A 14,872-nucleotide genomic window follows, 5' to 3' on the forward strand; every position below is an offset into this window, starting at 1 on the left:
ATCCGATTTCCGATGCTTTGGAAAACTTCTGATTTTGCTCTCCCAATCACCGATGGCAGGCCCAAATATTTTCCAACTTCTGCACCAGAATCACATTTAAGACCTCCAAACAACGAGGTAACGTTCAACAGCCTGAAATGTCGACCCTCCATCCAGCCCACCATTCCAAGCATTTGAAATAAGCTGGGAGCATTCAGCTACGTTGGGCCATGAAGCTTCAAATTTGAAGGGGTACTGACTAGATGGAGCCTCAGAAATCATCAGCCAAGTCAAGTGAATATGTAAAATACAGTGGTCGGAATAAACATTAGGAAGATTGTGCACCTCCTTCATTGGAAACGTAAGCGACATGCTCTATCACCCAAAATTCGGTCTAAACGGCAGCGAACCGTGTCCAGCCATAGGCCGCGATTACACCATGTGAAACAGGGGCCCTCGAAGCCCATATCATCCAACTGCACATCACTCAGAACACTTCGAAAGTCTCTTAGCTGCCATTCCCGGACAGAACATCGAATTTCCTTCTCATGATCAAAGAGCAGGGCATTGAGATCCCCACAACACAACCAAGGCAGAGTCGGTTGAGACTTTAGATTTCGTAAAATATCCCAAGAAAGATGATAACGACCTACGTTCGGCTCTCCATAAAAACCCGTAAATCTCCATTTCATAGCCTCCCAAGTGACATTGACAGTAATGTGATATTTAGAAAAACTCATTAAAGTAACATCCAGATTTTTTTGCCATATATAGTCACATTAAATCTCCGCCTCTTCCTTCAGTATCAACCGAAGCACCTGTTAAAGGGAATAATTAGTGCAAATTGTGATGTGAACTCCATGGCGGAGAATTCAAGGGTGTATATTGCTGTAGATTTGATTTACATAGACATGAAAGTTGAATTACAGAGGAATTGCTCCTCAGTTAAATACAGGAAGAGGACGGTGAACAGAGAAACAGAAAATTGAACAAACTAACAAACTATGCCATGTCAGCTTCACGTGTTGTGCACATCTGTGTAACTTATATAAGCGTGATATAAATATTGAAAGTGCATTCTCAAAAAAACACGCGTCTTCCTCGCAACTGCAGTGCTCAGCCAGGATCCCAAGCTGTGATTGCAGCAACATCATGCATCTTCATCTCAACACCCCCCACAAGTTGGACTTGGGCAACCAAAAAACAAGCCCAACTTGCACACCAAGCTATAAAACAGAGAAGGAGACAATGACTTAGTGAACAAATCGGCCAACTGCTTTTTACTTCGAACAAAAATAGGATCAAGGAAGCCTTCCTTGTAGCAATTGCGAACGATATGACAATCGATATCCAGGTGTTTGGTACGCTCGTGAAATACCGGATTAGCCATAATATGTAGAGCCGCCTGATTATCGCAATGAAAAGGAATGGGACCATCCAAACTAATGCCAAAATCACGAAGTAAGAAAGAAATCCACTTCAATTCACAGGTAGCAGCAGCCATGCTGCGGTATTCCGCCTCAGCTGAAGAACGAGAAACTGTGCACCGTTTCTTGGTCTTCCAAGATATGAGAGCTGGACCAAGAAAAATACAAAAACCAGAGAGTGAACGCCTAGTATCAGGACAGGCAGCCCAATCCGCGTCACAATACGACGTAAGCTGGAGAGAGTTTGACGCAGGGAAGAAGAGACCTTTTGAAGAAGAGCCTTTCAAATAGCGTACCAAATGAGTGGCAGCAAGCCAGTGGGAATGACAAGGACGTTGTAGGAATTGACTTAATTGTTGTACACCGTGAGAAATGTCCGGGCGAGTGAAACAGAGGTAAAGAAGGCGCCCGACCAAGCGACGAAAGGGCTCGGGATCGTCAAGGAAATTATCACCAGTAGCATGTAACTTGATCCCAGGCGGCAGAGGTGTAGCTGCAGATTTGGCGTGGAGAAGACCACAATCTGCAACAATATCAGAAATGTATTTGGATTGAGTGAGAGAAGTCCCATCCTCCGAACGAGCTATTTGTAAACCGAGAAAATAACGGGCGCACCCCAAGTCCTTGATTGTGAATAGCTTATCAAGATGAATCTTAACCTGCGAAATCAAAGCATCAGTAGGAGCCATTATAAGTACGTCATCGACGTAAACTAAGAGTCCAATGAAACCAGAATCCAACGGCTTAAGAAACAAGCAATGGTCATGTTCTGATTGCTTGAAGCCAAATGCGATCAAATTGCGAGAAAACTCCAGGTTCCACTGGCGCGAAGCCTGTTTCAAACCGTACAAAGAGCGCCTAAGAAGACAAACATGGCCAGGCTTGACATAGTACCCTTCTGGAGCGTCCATAAAAATCTCCTCATCTAAGTTTCCGTGGAGAAAAGCGTTATTAATATCAATTTGATGTAGTGGCCATTTAAATGCTGTAGCAATGGCGATGAACAAGCGAACGGTAACAGCCTTGGCAACCGGTGAAAAGCGCTCAACATAGTCTACCCCTTTGACTTGAGTGTATCCCTTGGCCACTAATCTGGCTTTGTAACGTTCAATGGAACCATCATCCCTCAGTTTAATTTTGTATACCCATCTGCAGCCAATAGGGCGCTTATCAGGCGGCAACGGAACCACATCCCAGGTATGATTGGATTCCAACGCCTGCAGCTCTTTGTCCATTGCATCCACCCACTGTGAAATGCTAGAAGCCTCCTTGTAGTTGCGTGGTTCCTGCAAAACAGATAGGGAGGCAACAAAATCCAGAAATGTGGAGCTAAAATTGATGATAGTAGGAAGTGAAGAATCAGTGGTTAGGTGGCAAACAAAATCAGAGAGCCAGGCGGGTCTTGTGTGAGTTCTTTGTGATCGTCGAACCGGAACAGGGGAACTTGAGGGACAGTCACGATCAGAGGATGGTGAGGAACGAGTAGTAACAGGAGGGAAATGAATGGGAGGCGAGGAAGAATCAACATCTATATCAGCATCTAAGGGAATGGTGGGCAAGGGAATAGAAGTAGTTGCTGGCGAGGATTGGGCAAAGGGAAAGATGCCCTCATGAAATATAACATTTCTGGAAACGAAGACAAAATTGGAGTCAAGTTCAAGCAACTTATAGCCCTTTTGACCAGGGGAATAACCAAGCAAAACACACCGAGAAGCTCTTTTATCGAACTTAGACTGATAAGGAGTGGGTTTAACGGCAAAGCATAGACATCCTATGGTCTTAAGATGAGCATAAGTTGGGGCCTTGTTATACAGAATTTCGTAAGGCGACTTCCATCCTAAGATAGCAGTAGGAAACCTATTGATTAGATAAGTGGCTGAAAGAATGGCTTCGCCCCAAAAACGTCGAGGAAAAGATGACTGAAACATAATAGATCGGGCAATGTTAAGAAGAGACCTATGCTTTCGTTCTACAACTCCGTTTTGCTGCGGAGTATAAGCGCAGCTACGTTGATGAATAATGCCAGAATCACGAAGGAAGGACTGGAATTGTGAACTTAAAAATTCGGACCCATTATCAGTTTGAAGGGATTTAACACGTTTATTAAACTGAGTGGAGACAAGTTTGCAGAAATTTTGAAACATTTCCAGACATTGACTCTTGTAGCGTATAAAAAAAGTCCATGTGGAGCGACTAAAGTCGTCTACAATCGTTAAAAAATAGTGACAACCAGAATTAGTGGGTTCCTTGTAAGGCCCCCAGATGTCTGCGTGAACAAGAGCGAAAGGTGACGATGAGTGAATAGAGCTTGAAGTGAATGGGAGTTGGTGCATTTTAGCTAATGGACAGATTTCGCAAGGTATGTCTGCAAATTCTAATTGAGGTAAGGAAGCAATGTGTCTCATAGAACTTTTGGACAAATGTCCAAGTCTTTTGTGCCAAACATCACCATTATTAGTGGTAACAGCAGCATATGAACCAAGGTTACAATCATTTTTAGCTGGTACAGAGAAAGAAGAAGATAGAACATATAAATTCCCTATGAGATCTCCTGTGGCCATGACTCTTTTATTCCTCAAGTCCTGCAGGATGCAATGAGATTTTAGAAAACGAAATTCAACTGGCATAGCTTGACACAATTGTCTAACTGAAAGCAAGTTAACGGAGAAGGTTGGAATGTGAAGAACATTAGTCAGAGTAATATCAGGCGAAATAGTAACTGATCCTACATGTGAAACTACTTGTGTTTGTCCATTTGGTAAGTGAATGGTAAGAGAATGTGTAGGTGCAGTGAATGATTGAAACAAACGAATGTCTCCACAAATATGGCTTGTTGCCCCGCTATCAATAATCCAAGAACAAAAAATAACACAAGTGGAATTCATGCTAGTACCTGCGAAATCATCCAACTGAGCAAAATTAACCTTCAGAGGGTCAAGAGGTATCTCATCATGTATTAGTCTCTTCATTTCAGTTCGAACAATATCACTGATGTTGCAAATGCCTTCTGTTTTTGTGACGCCTTGTTCAGTAGTGGCTGCAGCGACAAAACCACGCCCCCTTCCCCCTGTTTTTCTCCGTTGATCCGTCATCTCCTTGTACCAATCAGGCACTCCATGGATTTTGAAACAAGTGTCCTTGGAGTGACCTGTTCTTTGACAGTGATCACAAAAGAGGTGTCGTTTATCCACCATGGTTTTCTTCTTGAAACTCTGTGTTTTAACTTGAAACGCAGTTCCGCTATTCATTTCCAAGCCGCTCATGTTCATCTGCATCTGCTTTTCCATACGAATAAGCATAGAATACGCCTTTGTGACTGACGGTAATGGTTCCAATAGTAGGATTTGACTCCGTGCTTGATCGTAGACCGTGTTTAATCCAACCAAGAACTGTATAAGTTGGTTGGACGCAGTCATTTCAGCCATGGCTTTGTTGATATCACAACTACAACCTGTACATATGCATCTTGGAACAGGAGCCAAGCAGGTGAGTTCATCCCATAAGCGTTTGAGTTTTGTGTAGTATTCGGTGATCGACATATTACCCTGCGTCACCTGTCCAATTTCTCGTTGTAACTGATAGACCATGGGGCTGTTACTCTCACCGAATCTCGCCTCGAGCTCCAGCCAAAGTTCTCGAGAAGAGCTGACATACATGAAGGATTCGGCCAATTCCTTCGTCATACAATTCAAAATCCATGTGGTTACCATGGAATCGATGCGATTCCACCTTTTGAAGTCATCAGTGTTCCCTGGAGGTCTAACCGCAGTGCCGTCGACAAAGTCGAGTTTCATCTTCGCCGTCAATGCTCGTCGCACCGCTCTGCTCCAAGCAAAGTAATTGTTACCAGTAAGCACAGCTGAAACCATCACCACTCCAGGGTGATCAGAGGCCTGCAGCTGCATAAACTCCGGGTCTGGAGAGGTATGCGTCATACCGATATTTCCAAAACCAGCATTCGCCATGATCGAATGCTCAGATTAGTGGCAAAATAAAACTCAGAGACCTTCAATATGAAGGCTCTGATATCATGTTAAAGGGAATAATTAGTGCAAATTGTGATGTGAACTCCATGGGGGAGAATTCAAGGGTGTATATTGCTGTAGATTTGATTTACATAGACATGAAAGTTGAATTACAGAGGAATTGCTCCTCAGTTAAATACAGGAAGAGGACGGTGAACAGAGAAACAGAAAATTGAACAAACTAACAAACTATGCCATGTCAGCTTCACGTGTTGTGCACATCTGTGTAACTTATATAAGCGTGATATAAATATTGAAAGTGCATTCTCAAAAAAACACGCGTCTTCCTCGCAACTGCAGTGCTCAGCCAGGATCCCAAGCTGTGATTGCAGCAACATCATGCATCTTCATCTCAACAGCACCATGTCAGTTCAAAGAATCCCCGATTCTAGTCGTCTTCTCCTGGCGACATTTCGTTTCAGATAGGAAGAGGAGTAAGGGGTTATGAACGCAAATGAGTTCACGTAGATGTCAAATTGTCCCGAGTCCCCGATCACATGACAGTTCTAAGCTAGGCAACTCATGGCGATAGACGGAGGTGCAGTTGTACCAACATCAGCGTCAGACTGAGAGATCCCACATATTTCCTCTTAAATGGCCGAGGATTCGACCCAGGATGGAGAGATGCAGAATCTTCACTTAATTCCCAAAGACCTCAAAACGAGCCACAACAGAGCCACGTTGTCCTTGGCCACGACCTCGCGTGCGGCCCCGTCGTCCCCCAGTAGCTTTGATACCAATGAATCCATTTCCCACGCCGTCAATACACTGTTCAGTGAGTGGAACATCAATCAATGCCGGAGTCGAGAGACAGGCTGATAGCGTTCAGAGGGTCCTCCGGTCGACATGAAACAGCACCAGAAGGAAGGAACCCCTCCCCTCACCTTGGCTACTCCCATGCAGATCAATAGATCGAAGAGTGAGGCACCGGTGAAATTCCAGACAGGCCAAGCTTAGAAAAGAATCTTCATCAGATATTTGAGCCTTACCTGGATCAATGGGTTGACCACCTGGAAGGCCCAAACGTACTCCCTCTAATGTAACTCATCAATCTGGGCCGAAAAACTCTAGGAGTCCATCTGATATAGATAATTGTCTCAAGGTTAAGTAATTATTACAAAATAAATAATCTAGTACTTGCAGACTTAACACATTCAATACATACGTCTGCATGATCTAAATTTTATTGTGTTAGTTTAATTAAATAAGAAATAATATGAATTAACTTTAAATGTGCAAAAACATATAAAAAATTCTGGTTAAAAGTGATTAATCAAATTATTTACTCCAATAAATTAAATTTGAATATGTGAATAGAACACTCTGAATCGTTGCCCTTCCTCACCACCCTCCTACACAAAACATTAATGATTGCAAAAATGACAAATAATCAGAGAAATAAAATAAAAAATTTTAATAAATACAAAGAAAAGAAAACAAAAAAAATTAAATTATTTAAATATGTGGTGAATCATGTGGACGTAGACATGGAGATCTTGAATAATCTCCCCATAGCTGGGGAGCTCACCCAACAACAACAACAACAACAATAAATTGTGGGCTTATCAATTTATTGGTTCGAGAAAAGAAAAGCATCATAATAACCCCTTTCCCCGCATCCGACAAATCTCCTCCATCCCTTACCATCCATCACCATCAATGTCCATGCTTCCCACACCCTCCTTAAATCCACTTGTAATACAAATTTTGCATTGGAAATTTTACTTTATATTGCTGCAGGGTTTGTGGGAATATTGCTTCAAATTCACGGGTCCCCTCCTTTCAGAATTGGATGTTTTTTTAGTGTATTCATAATCTTTTTATCATGAGATTTTAATTTTGTTAATTAAATTAAACTTCGTTGCTCAGACTTCAAAATTGTACAATAGTACTAGGTATATTATATTGTCGTTGCTCCTTCCTTCTCAATACTTTTTTCTAATTTCAAATTTCATTCGTGTCTAATATTTTATTTGGTTAATCATTTTTTTATTTGTTTTTTACTGATGATATTAACATGTCGAATTTGATTAAATATTACTTATAATTTGAAATTAATTAAAGTATATGATAAAAACAAAAATTAATAGACATGCTTGACTTGATTTGGAGAAATTAATGATTAAGATTTAGTATGTATAGGGGCCTATTCTAAATCATGGTTGTGCAATTTTTCATTAACCGACTGAAAACAAGTTAATTGAAAAAAATTTGATTCAAATACTGAATTGAAGTGACATTTTTTTTAAAGAAAAGTTCAGGTTTGATTTTTGTATCGGTTAATGGAACCAAATTGAAATTAACAAATTAATATTATATTATTTTTTTAATATTTTTGTTAATTTGATAAAAAAATCAAATTATTTTTATAGAATCGAATTGAATATTTCAATTCGATATTTGTTACGTTATTTGAGCGTACCAAAATTTCAATTCGATGATTAACTGAAATGAAACGGAATTGTTGAGGTCATGTATTGGTTGTTCAATAATTTGGACTGTCCTTAATAATAATAATAATTTGGACTTCAGAATGTTGACAACATTTCTAAAATTACACGAACTGTGTACAATGGTCACTATTTCTTTTATATTTACCATATTCAATTAATTAATTATTATTTTAAAAAGGATTCTGCGCAAGAATCAGACTCTATTCAAGTTGGTTTTGCTATATTGCTTTCTCCCACTGTAAAGTGGCTGCTGCACGAGGGCTCTTGTCGTAGCTAGCTAGGGTTTGCAAATTGAATGTGTCTCAATTCTCATGTTCATTTTTATTTTTGTTTTTTCAATAATCTAATTTAAATGGCAGAAACTACAATTTAACAACCTTCTTTACCTGAAATAATGTAACTATTCTCCAGATTTTGATGTGGATAGAAAGTGATCTTAGAGTTCATGTGTTCAAATTTTGCTATATGTGTGAAACTATATTTTACTGCATAGTAAGTATTGTTTATATTTTATTTATTTGATATTTTTTATCAAAATATAATTGTTGTAACTATCTTGATTAGATATTGATATTTGACGAAAATAATTACAATCGAATTATTTCCAAAAAAAAAAAAAGAAGAAGAAAAGAGTGAAATATTTTTCAATCAAAACTCAATTTGTCTTATTATATCGTAAATTTAATAATAAAAACAATGCATATGTATATGAACATTTTAAAATATTTATAAAATAATAATTAAGAATTTTGATCATATTTAAGAGAATAAATTGTTTTTGGAGAATGATCAAATTTAAATTAATTATATAATAAATAAGATATACTAATGAATAAATCGATATATAGTTTAAAAAAATAATAAATTATATAATAAATATATATCACTTTATAATTTATTTAATTTGACCGCAAGAATTTTTCACTGAATAACGATAAGAATTCAGCAACCCAATGATTTGAGAAAGGAACAAACTTTGTTGAGTAAACGACAAAGGCGGATCCTAATTTAGAAAGCTAAAGACGCTTTAAGCCTCGTATTATTACGAGGGGGAGTGACGTGGCGCCAGAGTTTTGAGCCGCGTCCGAAGTTATCGGCTGGAACGGTAAGCGGTTGGATCATGGATGTGGATGTTATCATCAATTGAGAAGTTGAAGCCGACAAGGGGTGACTCCCCCATCTAGCAACCTTGTAGCTCTGGTATGGCTTACATTTGTCTCGACTACCTTACCTGGTTTCCGTTTCTTTTCTTTTCCTTTTTTTTATTTCTCATATTTGCCTATAATGTCTAATTTCTTGAAAAGAGTAATTATTTGGATAACGCACGCTTGATGTATGTGTATGATATAATAATTTTTATTATAATTATTTAATTTAATAAAATAAAAGGAAGATACAAGTACTAATTTATCAAAACTATTAAAATATGTCCATTTTAAATGTACGTGAGCAAGAAACTACTAACAAAAATAATGATTGAAGGAACGCTTTTTTAGTTGATCAACATTAATTATTTAAAATCCTCAAACTCAATAAATGGTATAAATTTCATAATAAAATCATGCAAATACGGTTGAATTTAATTTTTTCAAAATTCAACTGATTATAATACTCAATGCATCAAGATTCAAAGACAAAAATCATAAATAAATTTGTATTGAAATATACATAAAATAGAATAAAAAAATTATTATAAAAATAGACAAATTTCTCAGGTAAACAAATCTCATTTACCATATCATATATCATTTGAAATATTAATAATCCACTTTACCCATAAAACAATAACAGTTTAATATATGCAGAATCTCGGACATTAATTTTACTGGAATTCGGGAATCTTAAAATTTGTCATAATGCACATAATAATCACGCCAACAAAGGCACCACACTACAGTTTGAAGGTCCACTTCGCACTTTTTCCAGTCCTAATGGGACACCCTATTTTCGTGGCAACTTGACGCTGATTTGTTTCTGCTAGCTAGTTTTGGTAGTTAATTATATTTCTTCCCCATAATTACTAATATTTATGTAATCTTCTCCTCAAAAAATATATTTTAATTAAAAAAAGTGAAAATCCTAATATCACTCCCCCTAAATTATTATTCACAAATTATATAATAAACATAGTACATTTGTTGTCTAAGTAGTTCAATTATGACAAGACTCGATCTTGCCTGAAATTTCTCACATGTGTTGGCTATGGATCACAGAAAAGTCATCCATCGTGATGCAAAATTCACGGAATTTGGAAATCTTGAATGTTGATCTTGACTAGATAGGATTTAAAATAACCAGGGTTTACCCATCCAGGGTCAGATTCGTGGTTAATAATCGACCCCCAGTTCCTATAAATTGAACCCCTCAATACTCCATTTCCTCGTCATCTTTACTTTGATGGTCCATACATCCATTTCCATTTTCATTTAACTTCATTTCTCCAGAACCTCTGATTTCTGGTACCACATATACGTACAATTTCTTTCTTTCTGGTAAATTCCGAATTATAAAAACAAAGCTACGTGTACGTTAACAGTTTGTTTGCATTAACGAATTTCACGTCAGTTGCGTGGGATTTCTGTGTGTGTGTAGGGAGAAGCAGAAATGGCGGCCAACGGCAACGCACGGGTTAGCATGACTAACGGAGATACGGGGAGGAATGGGCTGGCGAAGATTCAGACGCAGAAAAGGGCAAACGGAGTATGCCACGACGACAGCACGACGCCGGTGAAGGCTCAGACGATCGACGAGCTCCACTCTCTTCAGAAGAAGAAGTCGGCGCCCACCACTCCCATCAATCTGATGCAGGGCTCCTTTGCCGCCGTCTCCGAGGACGAACGCCGCAAACAGCAGCTTCAGTCTATCAGGTATAGATTGCATCCTTTGTTTAACGTTGTTAAGGTGTCCATGTAATATATTGCCACGCTATAATTAGATTGTGCCCAGAAACTAATAAAATTACATGATTAGAAAAAAAGGGTTTCTATTAGTGGTTGTGTATGTCTCAACTACACAGTTTAAAGTACCTTCACGGGTTTGTTTTTATGTTTTTTTTTTTTAAATATATAATTTGTTAGATTTAAATATTAAGATTTCGTTAAGTTTATTTAATAGAATATTTATTTCTGTTGCAAATCCGTTATTACATTATGCCCATTATTTTTTTTGTTAAAAAAAGAATAAACTCTAGAGTTTTTATTTATGTAAAATATTTTAAATATGATAAAATTAAAAATACATTTAGTAGAGAACTTGTTGCATCTGATCTTAATCACTGCTTCATATTAGTTATTTGTATTATTAATTATAATATTTGTTTATAATGTTGTTCGATCAGTGCATCATTGGCATCGCTGACAAGGGAGACGGGACCAAAGGTGGTGAAAGGAGACCCGGCGAGGCCGTCGTCGGAGCCCGCCCGGGTTGTGGCCCACCACGTCAGCCCCACCATTACCGTCAGCGACAGTGCTTTGAAGTTCACTCACGTCCTCTACAACCTTTCTCCTGCAGGTACTATATATGTCAAAACAAGTCTCCACGTAATTGAAAGAATCATAAGTTCGTAACGACATTGTGTTTTTGTAAGTAATTTAGTAATGTAACATGTTGTTTGATGCTTTTTTGTGACAAGCGCAGAGCTATATGAGCAGGCAATAAAGTACGAGAAGGGTTCTTTCATTACATCTAGCGGTGCATTGGCGACCCTTTCTGGCGCCAAGACCGGGCGTTCTCCTAAGGACAAACGTGTCGTAAGGGATGAAACAACTGAGGATGATCTTTGGTGGGGAAAGTATGTTTCTAAACGATGTCGACTTTCGATCTATTTTACTGAAGTTTAACGAAATTTGTCCAAGCTATATTGAGTGTTTTACTCTTTTTTGTATGTCATAGGGGCTCACCGAACATCGAAATGGATGAGCACACGTTCTTGGTGAACAGGGAACGAGCAGTGGATTACTTGAATTCATTGGACAAGGTAATGTATTAATCAATGCTGTGATCCTAGTGTTTATGTTAGAGAATTAAGTGTAGCCTTCATTACAAAGTACTACGAGAACTGTTTAATAGATAAAGATAAATTGAAACCTGAAGACAGGAAGTTGATGAATAGTTCCGTCTTTTTGTACTTAATGGCCATTGCTCTGATCCTCCGGGAGGTGGTTTTTGGCATTTTCCTTTTTTGTCTCAATGTCAATGGCCATATCTGGTTAGATTGAGCTAACTGTACCCGGTTCAAATTTCAATAAATAATGCTAAGGATAGAAAGAGATAAATTTAGCGTGTTTTGTGATTAAGCTGTTCCTTGTTTTAGCATTTGCCTTTTTTTTTCCCTCGAGGAAGATGGAAATACGAAACAAAGAGATTCCGATGATCTGTTATAACCTGTGGAGTTTTCAAGAAGTGTATTTTCTATGTAGTTTTAGGTATTACAGAGGGAGGGTTAAACGATATGCCTTGCTAGCTTGCTGATCATCAAACAATATGCTGCTTGTCGATTTCAGGTGTTCGTTAACGACCAATTCCTGAACTGGGACCCGCAGAACCGTATCAAAGTCAGAATAGTGTCAGCCAGAGCTTACCATTCCTTGTTCATGCACAACATGTAAGTAAATGGAATTAGGTACTATCTTTTTTCAAGAACTATGATTCTCTATCTTGAGTAATATGGTCGATCATGGTATTTTAGGTGTATCCGTCCCACTCCCCAAGAGCTGGAGAACTTTGGTACTCCGGACTTCACTATATACAATGCTGGCCAGTTCCCGTGTAACCGTTACACACACTACATGACGTCTTCCACTAGCATAGATTTAAATCTTGCTAGGAGGGAAATGGTCATCCTCGGAACCCAGTATGCTGGGGAGATGAAGAAAGGCCTTTTCAGTGTAATGCACTATCTCATGCCTAAACGCCAAATCCTCTCCCTACATTCCGGTTGCAATATGGGCAAAGAAGGAGATGTTGCTCTTTTCTTTGGCTTATCAGGTAAAGTGTATCACTGGAATCAGCAATGAGGGGCTGTCCCCTGCCAACCGATATCTGCACTTTAACCCTCTGTGCATCTGTTTCTAAATTGAAAACGAATGTTTAATTTTTTATCGACGTATATCATTTTGTACTGAATGCTGGACCTTTTTCTCTTTTCTCATTCTCGTGTATGCTAGGTACTGGGAAAACTACTCTATCTACTGATCACAACCGGTACCTTATTGGAGATGATGAACACTGTTGGAGTGATAATGGTGTGTCGAACATTGAAGGTGGCTGCTATGCTAAGTGCATTGATCTCTCCAGGGAGAAGGAACCTGACATTTGGAACGCAATCAAGTTTGGGACTGGTACTATACTGTCCAATTCAATTGTTTCCCTCTGAACTCTAATTGTTAAAGAAATTGTGCTACATGGATCATCTGCTAATAGTTTGTGCATCGGTGTTTCCTGTGAATGGCAGTATTGGAGAATGTGGTGTTCGATGAGCATACTAGAGAAGTGGACTACTCTGATAAATCTGTCACGGGTAATGCCTCAGTTTCCTGTCGATCGATGAACTCTCCTATTGAGTAATTTTCAGCTTTCACATTCTAATGTTTTCTTTCCCGTTTATCCCAGAGAACACTCGAGCTGCTTATCCCATTGAATACATTCCCAACGCTAAAATTCCATGTGTTGCATCACATCCGAAGAATGTGATACTCCTCGCTTGCGATGCATTTGGTGTGCTCCCACCTGTGAGCAAGCTGACTCTGGCACAGACAATGTATCATTTCATCAGTGGCTACACTGCCCTGGTAGGCAACATCCTCCTAAATCCAGTTTTCCATCATTTCATCTGAATTAACTGAAAAATCTACAGGAAAATGTACTAACTTCTTGGCTACTACCAATCTAAACTCTTATACAGGTTGCTGGAACTGAAGAAGGAATAAAAGAGCCACAAGCAACATTCTCAGCTTGCTTTGGAGCTGCCTTCATCATGTTGCATCCCACCAAATATGCAGCCATGTTAGCTGCAAAGATGCAAAAGCACGGTGCCACCGGGTGGCTCGTCAACACTGGCTGGTCTGGTGGACGGTATGGAAGTTGTAAAAGTGTACTAAACTTCATTGTTTTTCATGGAACGAGTTTCAACTAATGGATGGACGACTACTCCTTTTTGTGCAGTTATGGATCTGGGAGCCGTATCAAATTAGCATACACACGGAAAATCATTGATGCGATCCACTCAGGCAGCCTGTTGAAGGCAAACTACAAGAAGACTGAGGTTTTTGGGCTTGAGATCCCGACTGAGGTCGAGGGCGTGCCTTCAGAAATCTTGGAACCGAGCAACACGGTGAGTTTGTTCCTAAGCTTCTTCCTATATCACTTTATCTCCTCTTGATGTTCTGTCCTATATATAAACATGGTTTCATTTGTTAATGTAGTGGTCAGACAAGAACGCTTACAACGAGACACTGCTGAAGTTGGCCGGGCTTTTCAAAAACAACTTTGAAGGGTTCGTTGCTCACAAGATTGGGAAGGATGACAAGTTGACCGATGAAATTCTTGCTGCTGGCCCTATATTCTGAGCGGCAGCTGTTGAAAGAAGAAGCGAATATCTGAAGAAATTGGAATTAAATTGATGGACATAACTATCTATGTATATGTCTATCTTTTTTTCTGTTTGGTGTAAAATCCATTTTTTAAATTGAATGAAAGCAGATATTCTGTTTCATGGCAAGAAGGTGTACTGATCAGTCCTGCAAAAGTAATGCAATATTATTACCACATAATGTCTCTATGAATGTAACAAAATGTGATCAGCAGATGATAGCTTTGAACAAGTACTGGGATTATAAAGAACGTGAAACTGCTCATGATGTAATAAACTAAGGAAGACGGAAGAAATTGAGTGGTAATAAATAATTGTTGTTTATTTTGAGGAAAAAACAAAAGAAACGAATAAAATCTTATGTAAATAATTAAAATAATAAAAGATCATTAGGTGCAG

At 38.8% G+C, this 14,872-nt stretch overlaps 2 protein-coding genes across 2 annotated transcripts; one reads left to right on the top strand and one right to left on the bottom strand.

Moving 5' to 3' along the window:
• Positions 1-4,325: 4,325 nt before the first annotated feature.
• Positions 4,326-5,371, bottom strand: LOC148787000 (uncharacterized). The gene is made up of 2 exons (XM_088885036.1): positions 4,411-5,371; positions 4,326-4,330 (listed from the first exon to the last, which is right to left on the bottom strand). The coding sequence occupies exons 1-2, from the start codon at positions 5,369-5,371 to the stop codon at positions 4,326-4,328; spliced, it is 966 nt and encodes a 321-aa protein (XP_088741162.1).
• A 4,878-nt stretch (positions 5,372-10,249) lies between these two features.
• LOC105177864 (phosphoenolpyruvate carboxykinase (ATP) 1) lies at positions 10,250-14,605 on the top strand. Its single transcript, XM_011101138.3, has 13 exons — positions 10,250-10,376; positions 10,477-10,751; positions 11,222-11,394; positions 11,521-11,674; positions 11,776-11,860; positions 12,387-12,487; positions 12,572-12,870; positions 13,050-13,223; positions 13,337-13,402; positions 13,495-13,673; positions 13,787-13,956; positions 14,047-14,215; positions 14,307-14,605. Exons 2-13 carry the CDS (start codon positions 10,489-10,491, stop codon positions 14,448-14,450), a joined length of 1,977 nt encoding a protein of 658 aa, XP_011099440.1. The 5' UTR covers positions 10,250-10,376; positions 10,477-10,488; the 3' UTR covers positions 14,451-14,605.
• The last annotated feature ends 267 nt before the right edge of the window (positions 14,606-14,872 follow it).

This window comes from Sesamum indicum, linkage group LG9 (genome assembly GCF_026168435.1).
Source record: "Sesamum indicum cultivar Baizhima isolate 11 linkage group LG9, ASM2616843v1, whole genome shotgun sequence".
In the NCBI taxonomy this organism is placed as follows: domain Eukaryota; kingdom Viridiplantae; phylum Streptophyta; class Magnoliopsida; order Lamiales; family Pedaliaceae; genus Sesamum; species Sesamum indicum.

Bases quoted from the DNA above. Each gene is read 5' to 3' on its own strand.
- LOC148787000 (XM_088885036.1), bottom strand. From the start codon at position 5,371: ATGGCGAATGCTGGTTTTGGAAATATCGGTATGACGCATACCTCTCCA.
- LOC105177864 (XM_011101138.3), top strand. From the start codon at position 10,489: ATGGCGGCCAACGGCAACGCACGGGTTAGCATGACTAACGGAGATACG. The intron at 11,395-11,520 runs GTACTATATATG...TGACAAGCGCAG, and splicing joins CTACAACCTTTCTCCTGCAG to AGCTATATGAGCAGGCAATA. The intron at 13,403-13,494 runs GTAATGCCTCAG...CGTTTATCCCAG, and splicing joins CTCTGATAAATCTGTCACGG to AGAACACTCGAGCTGCTTAT.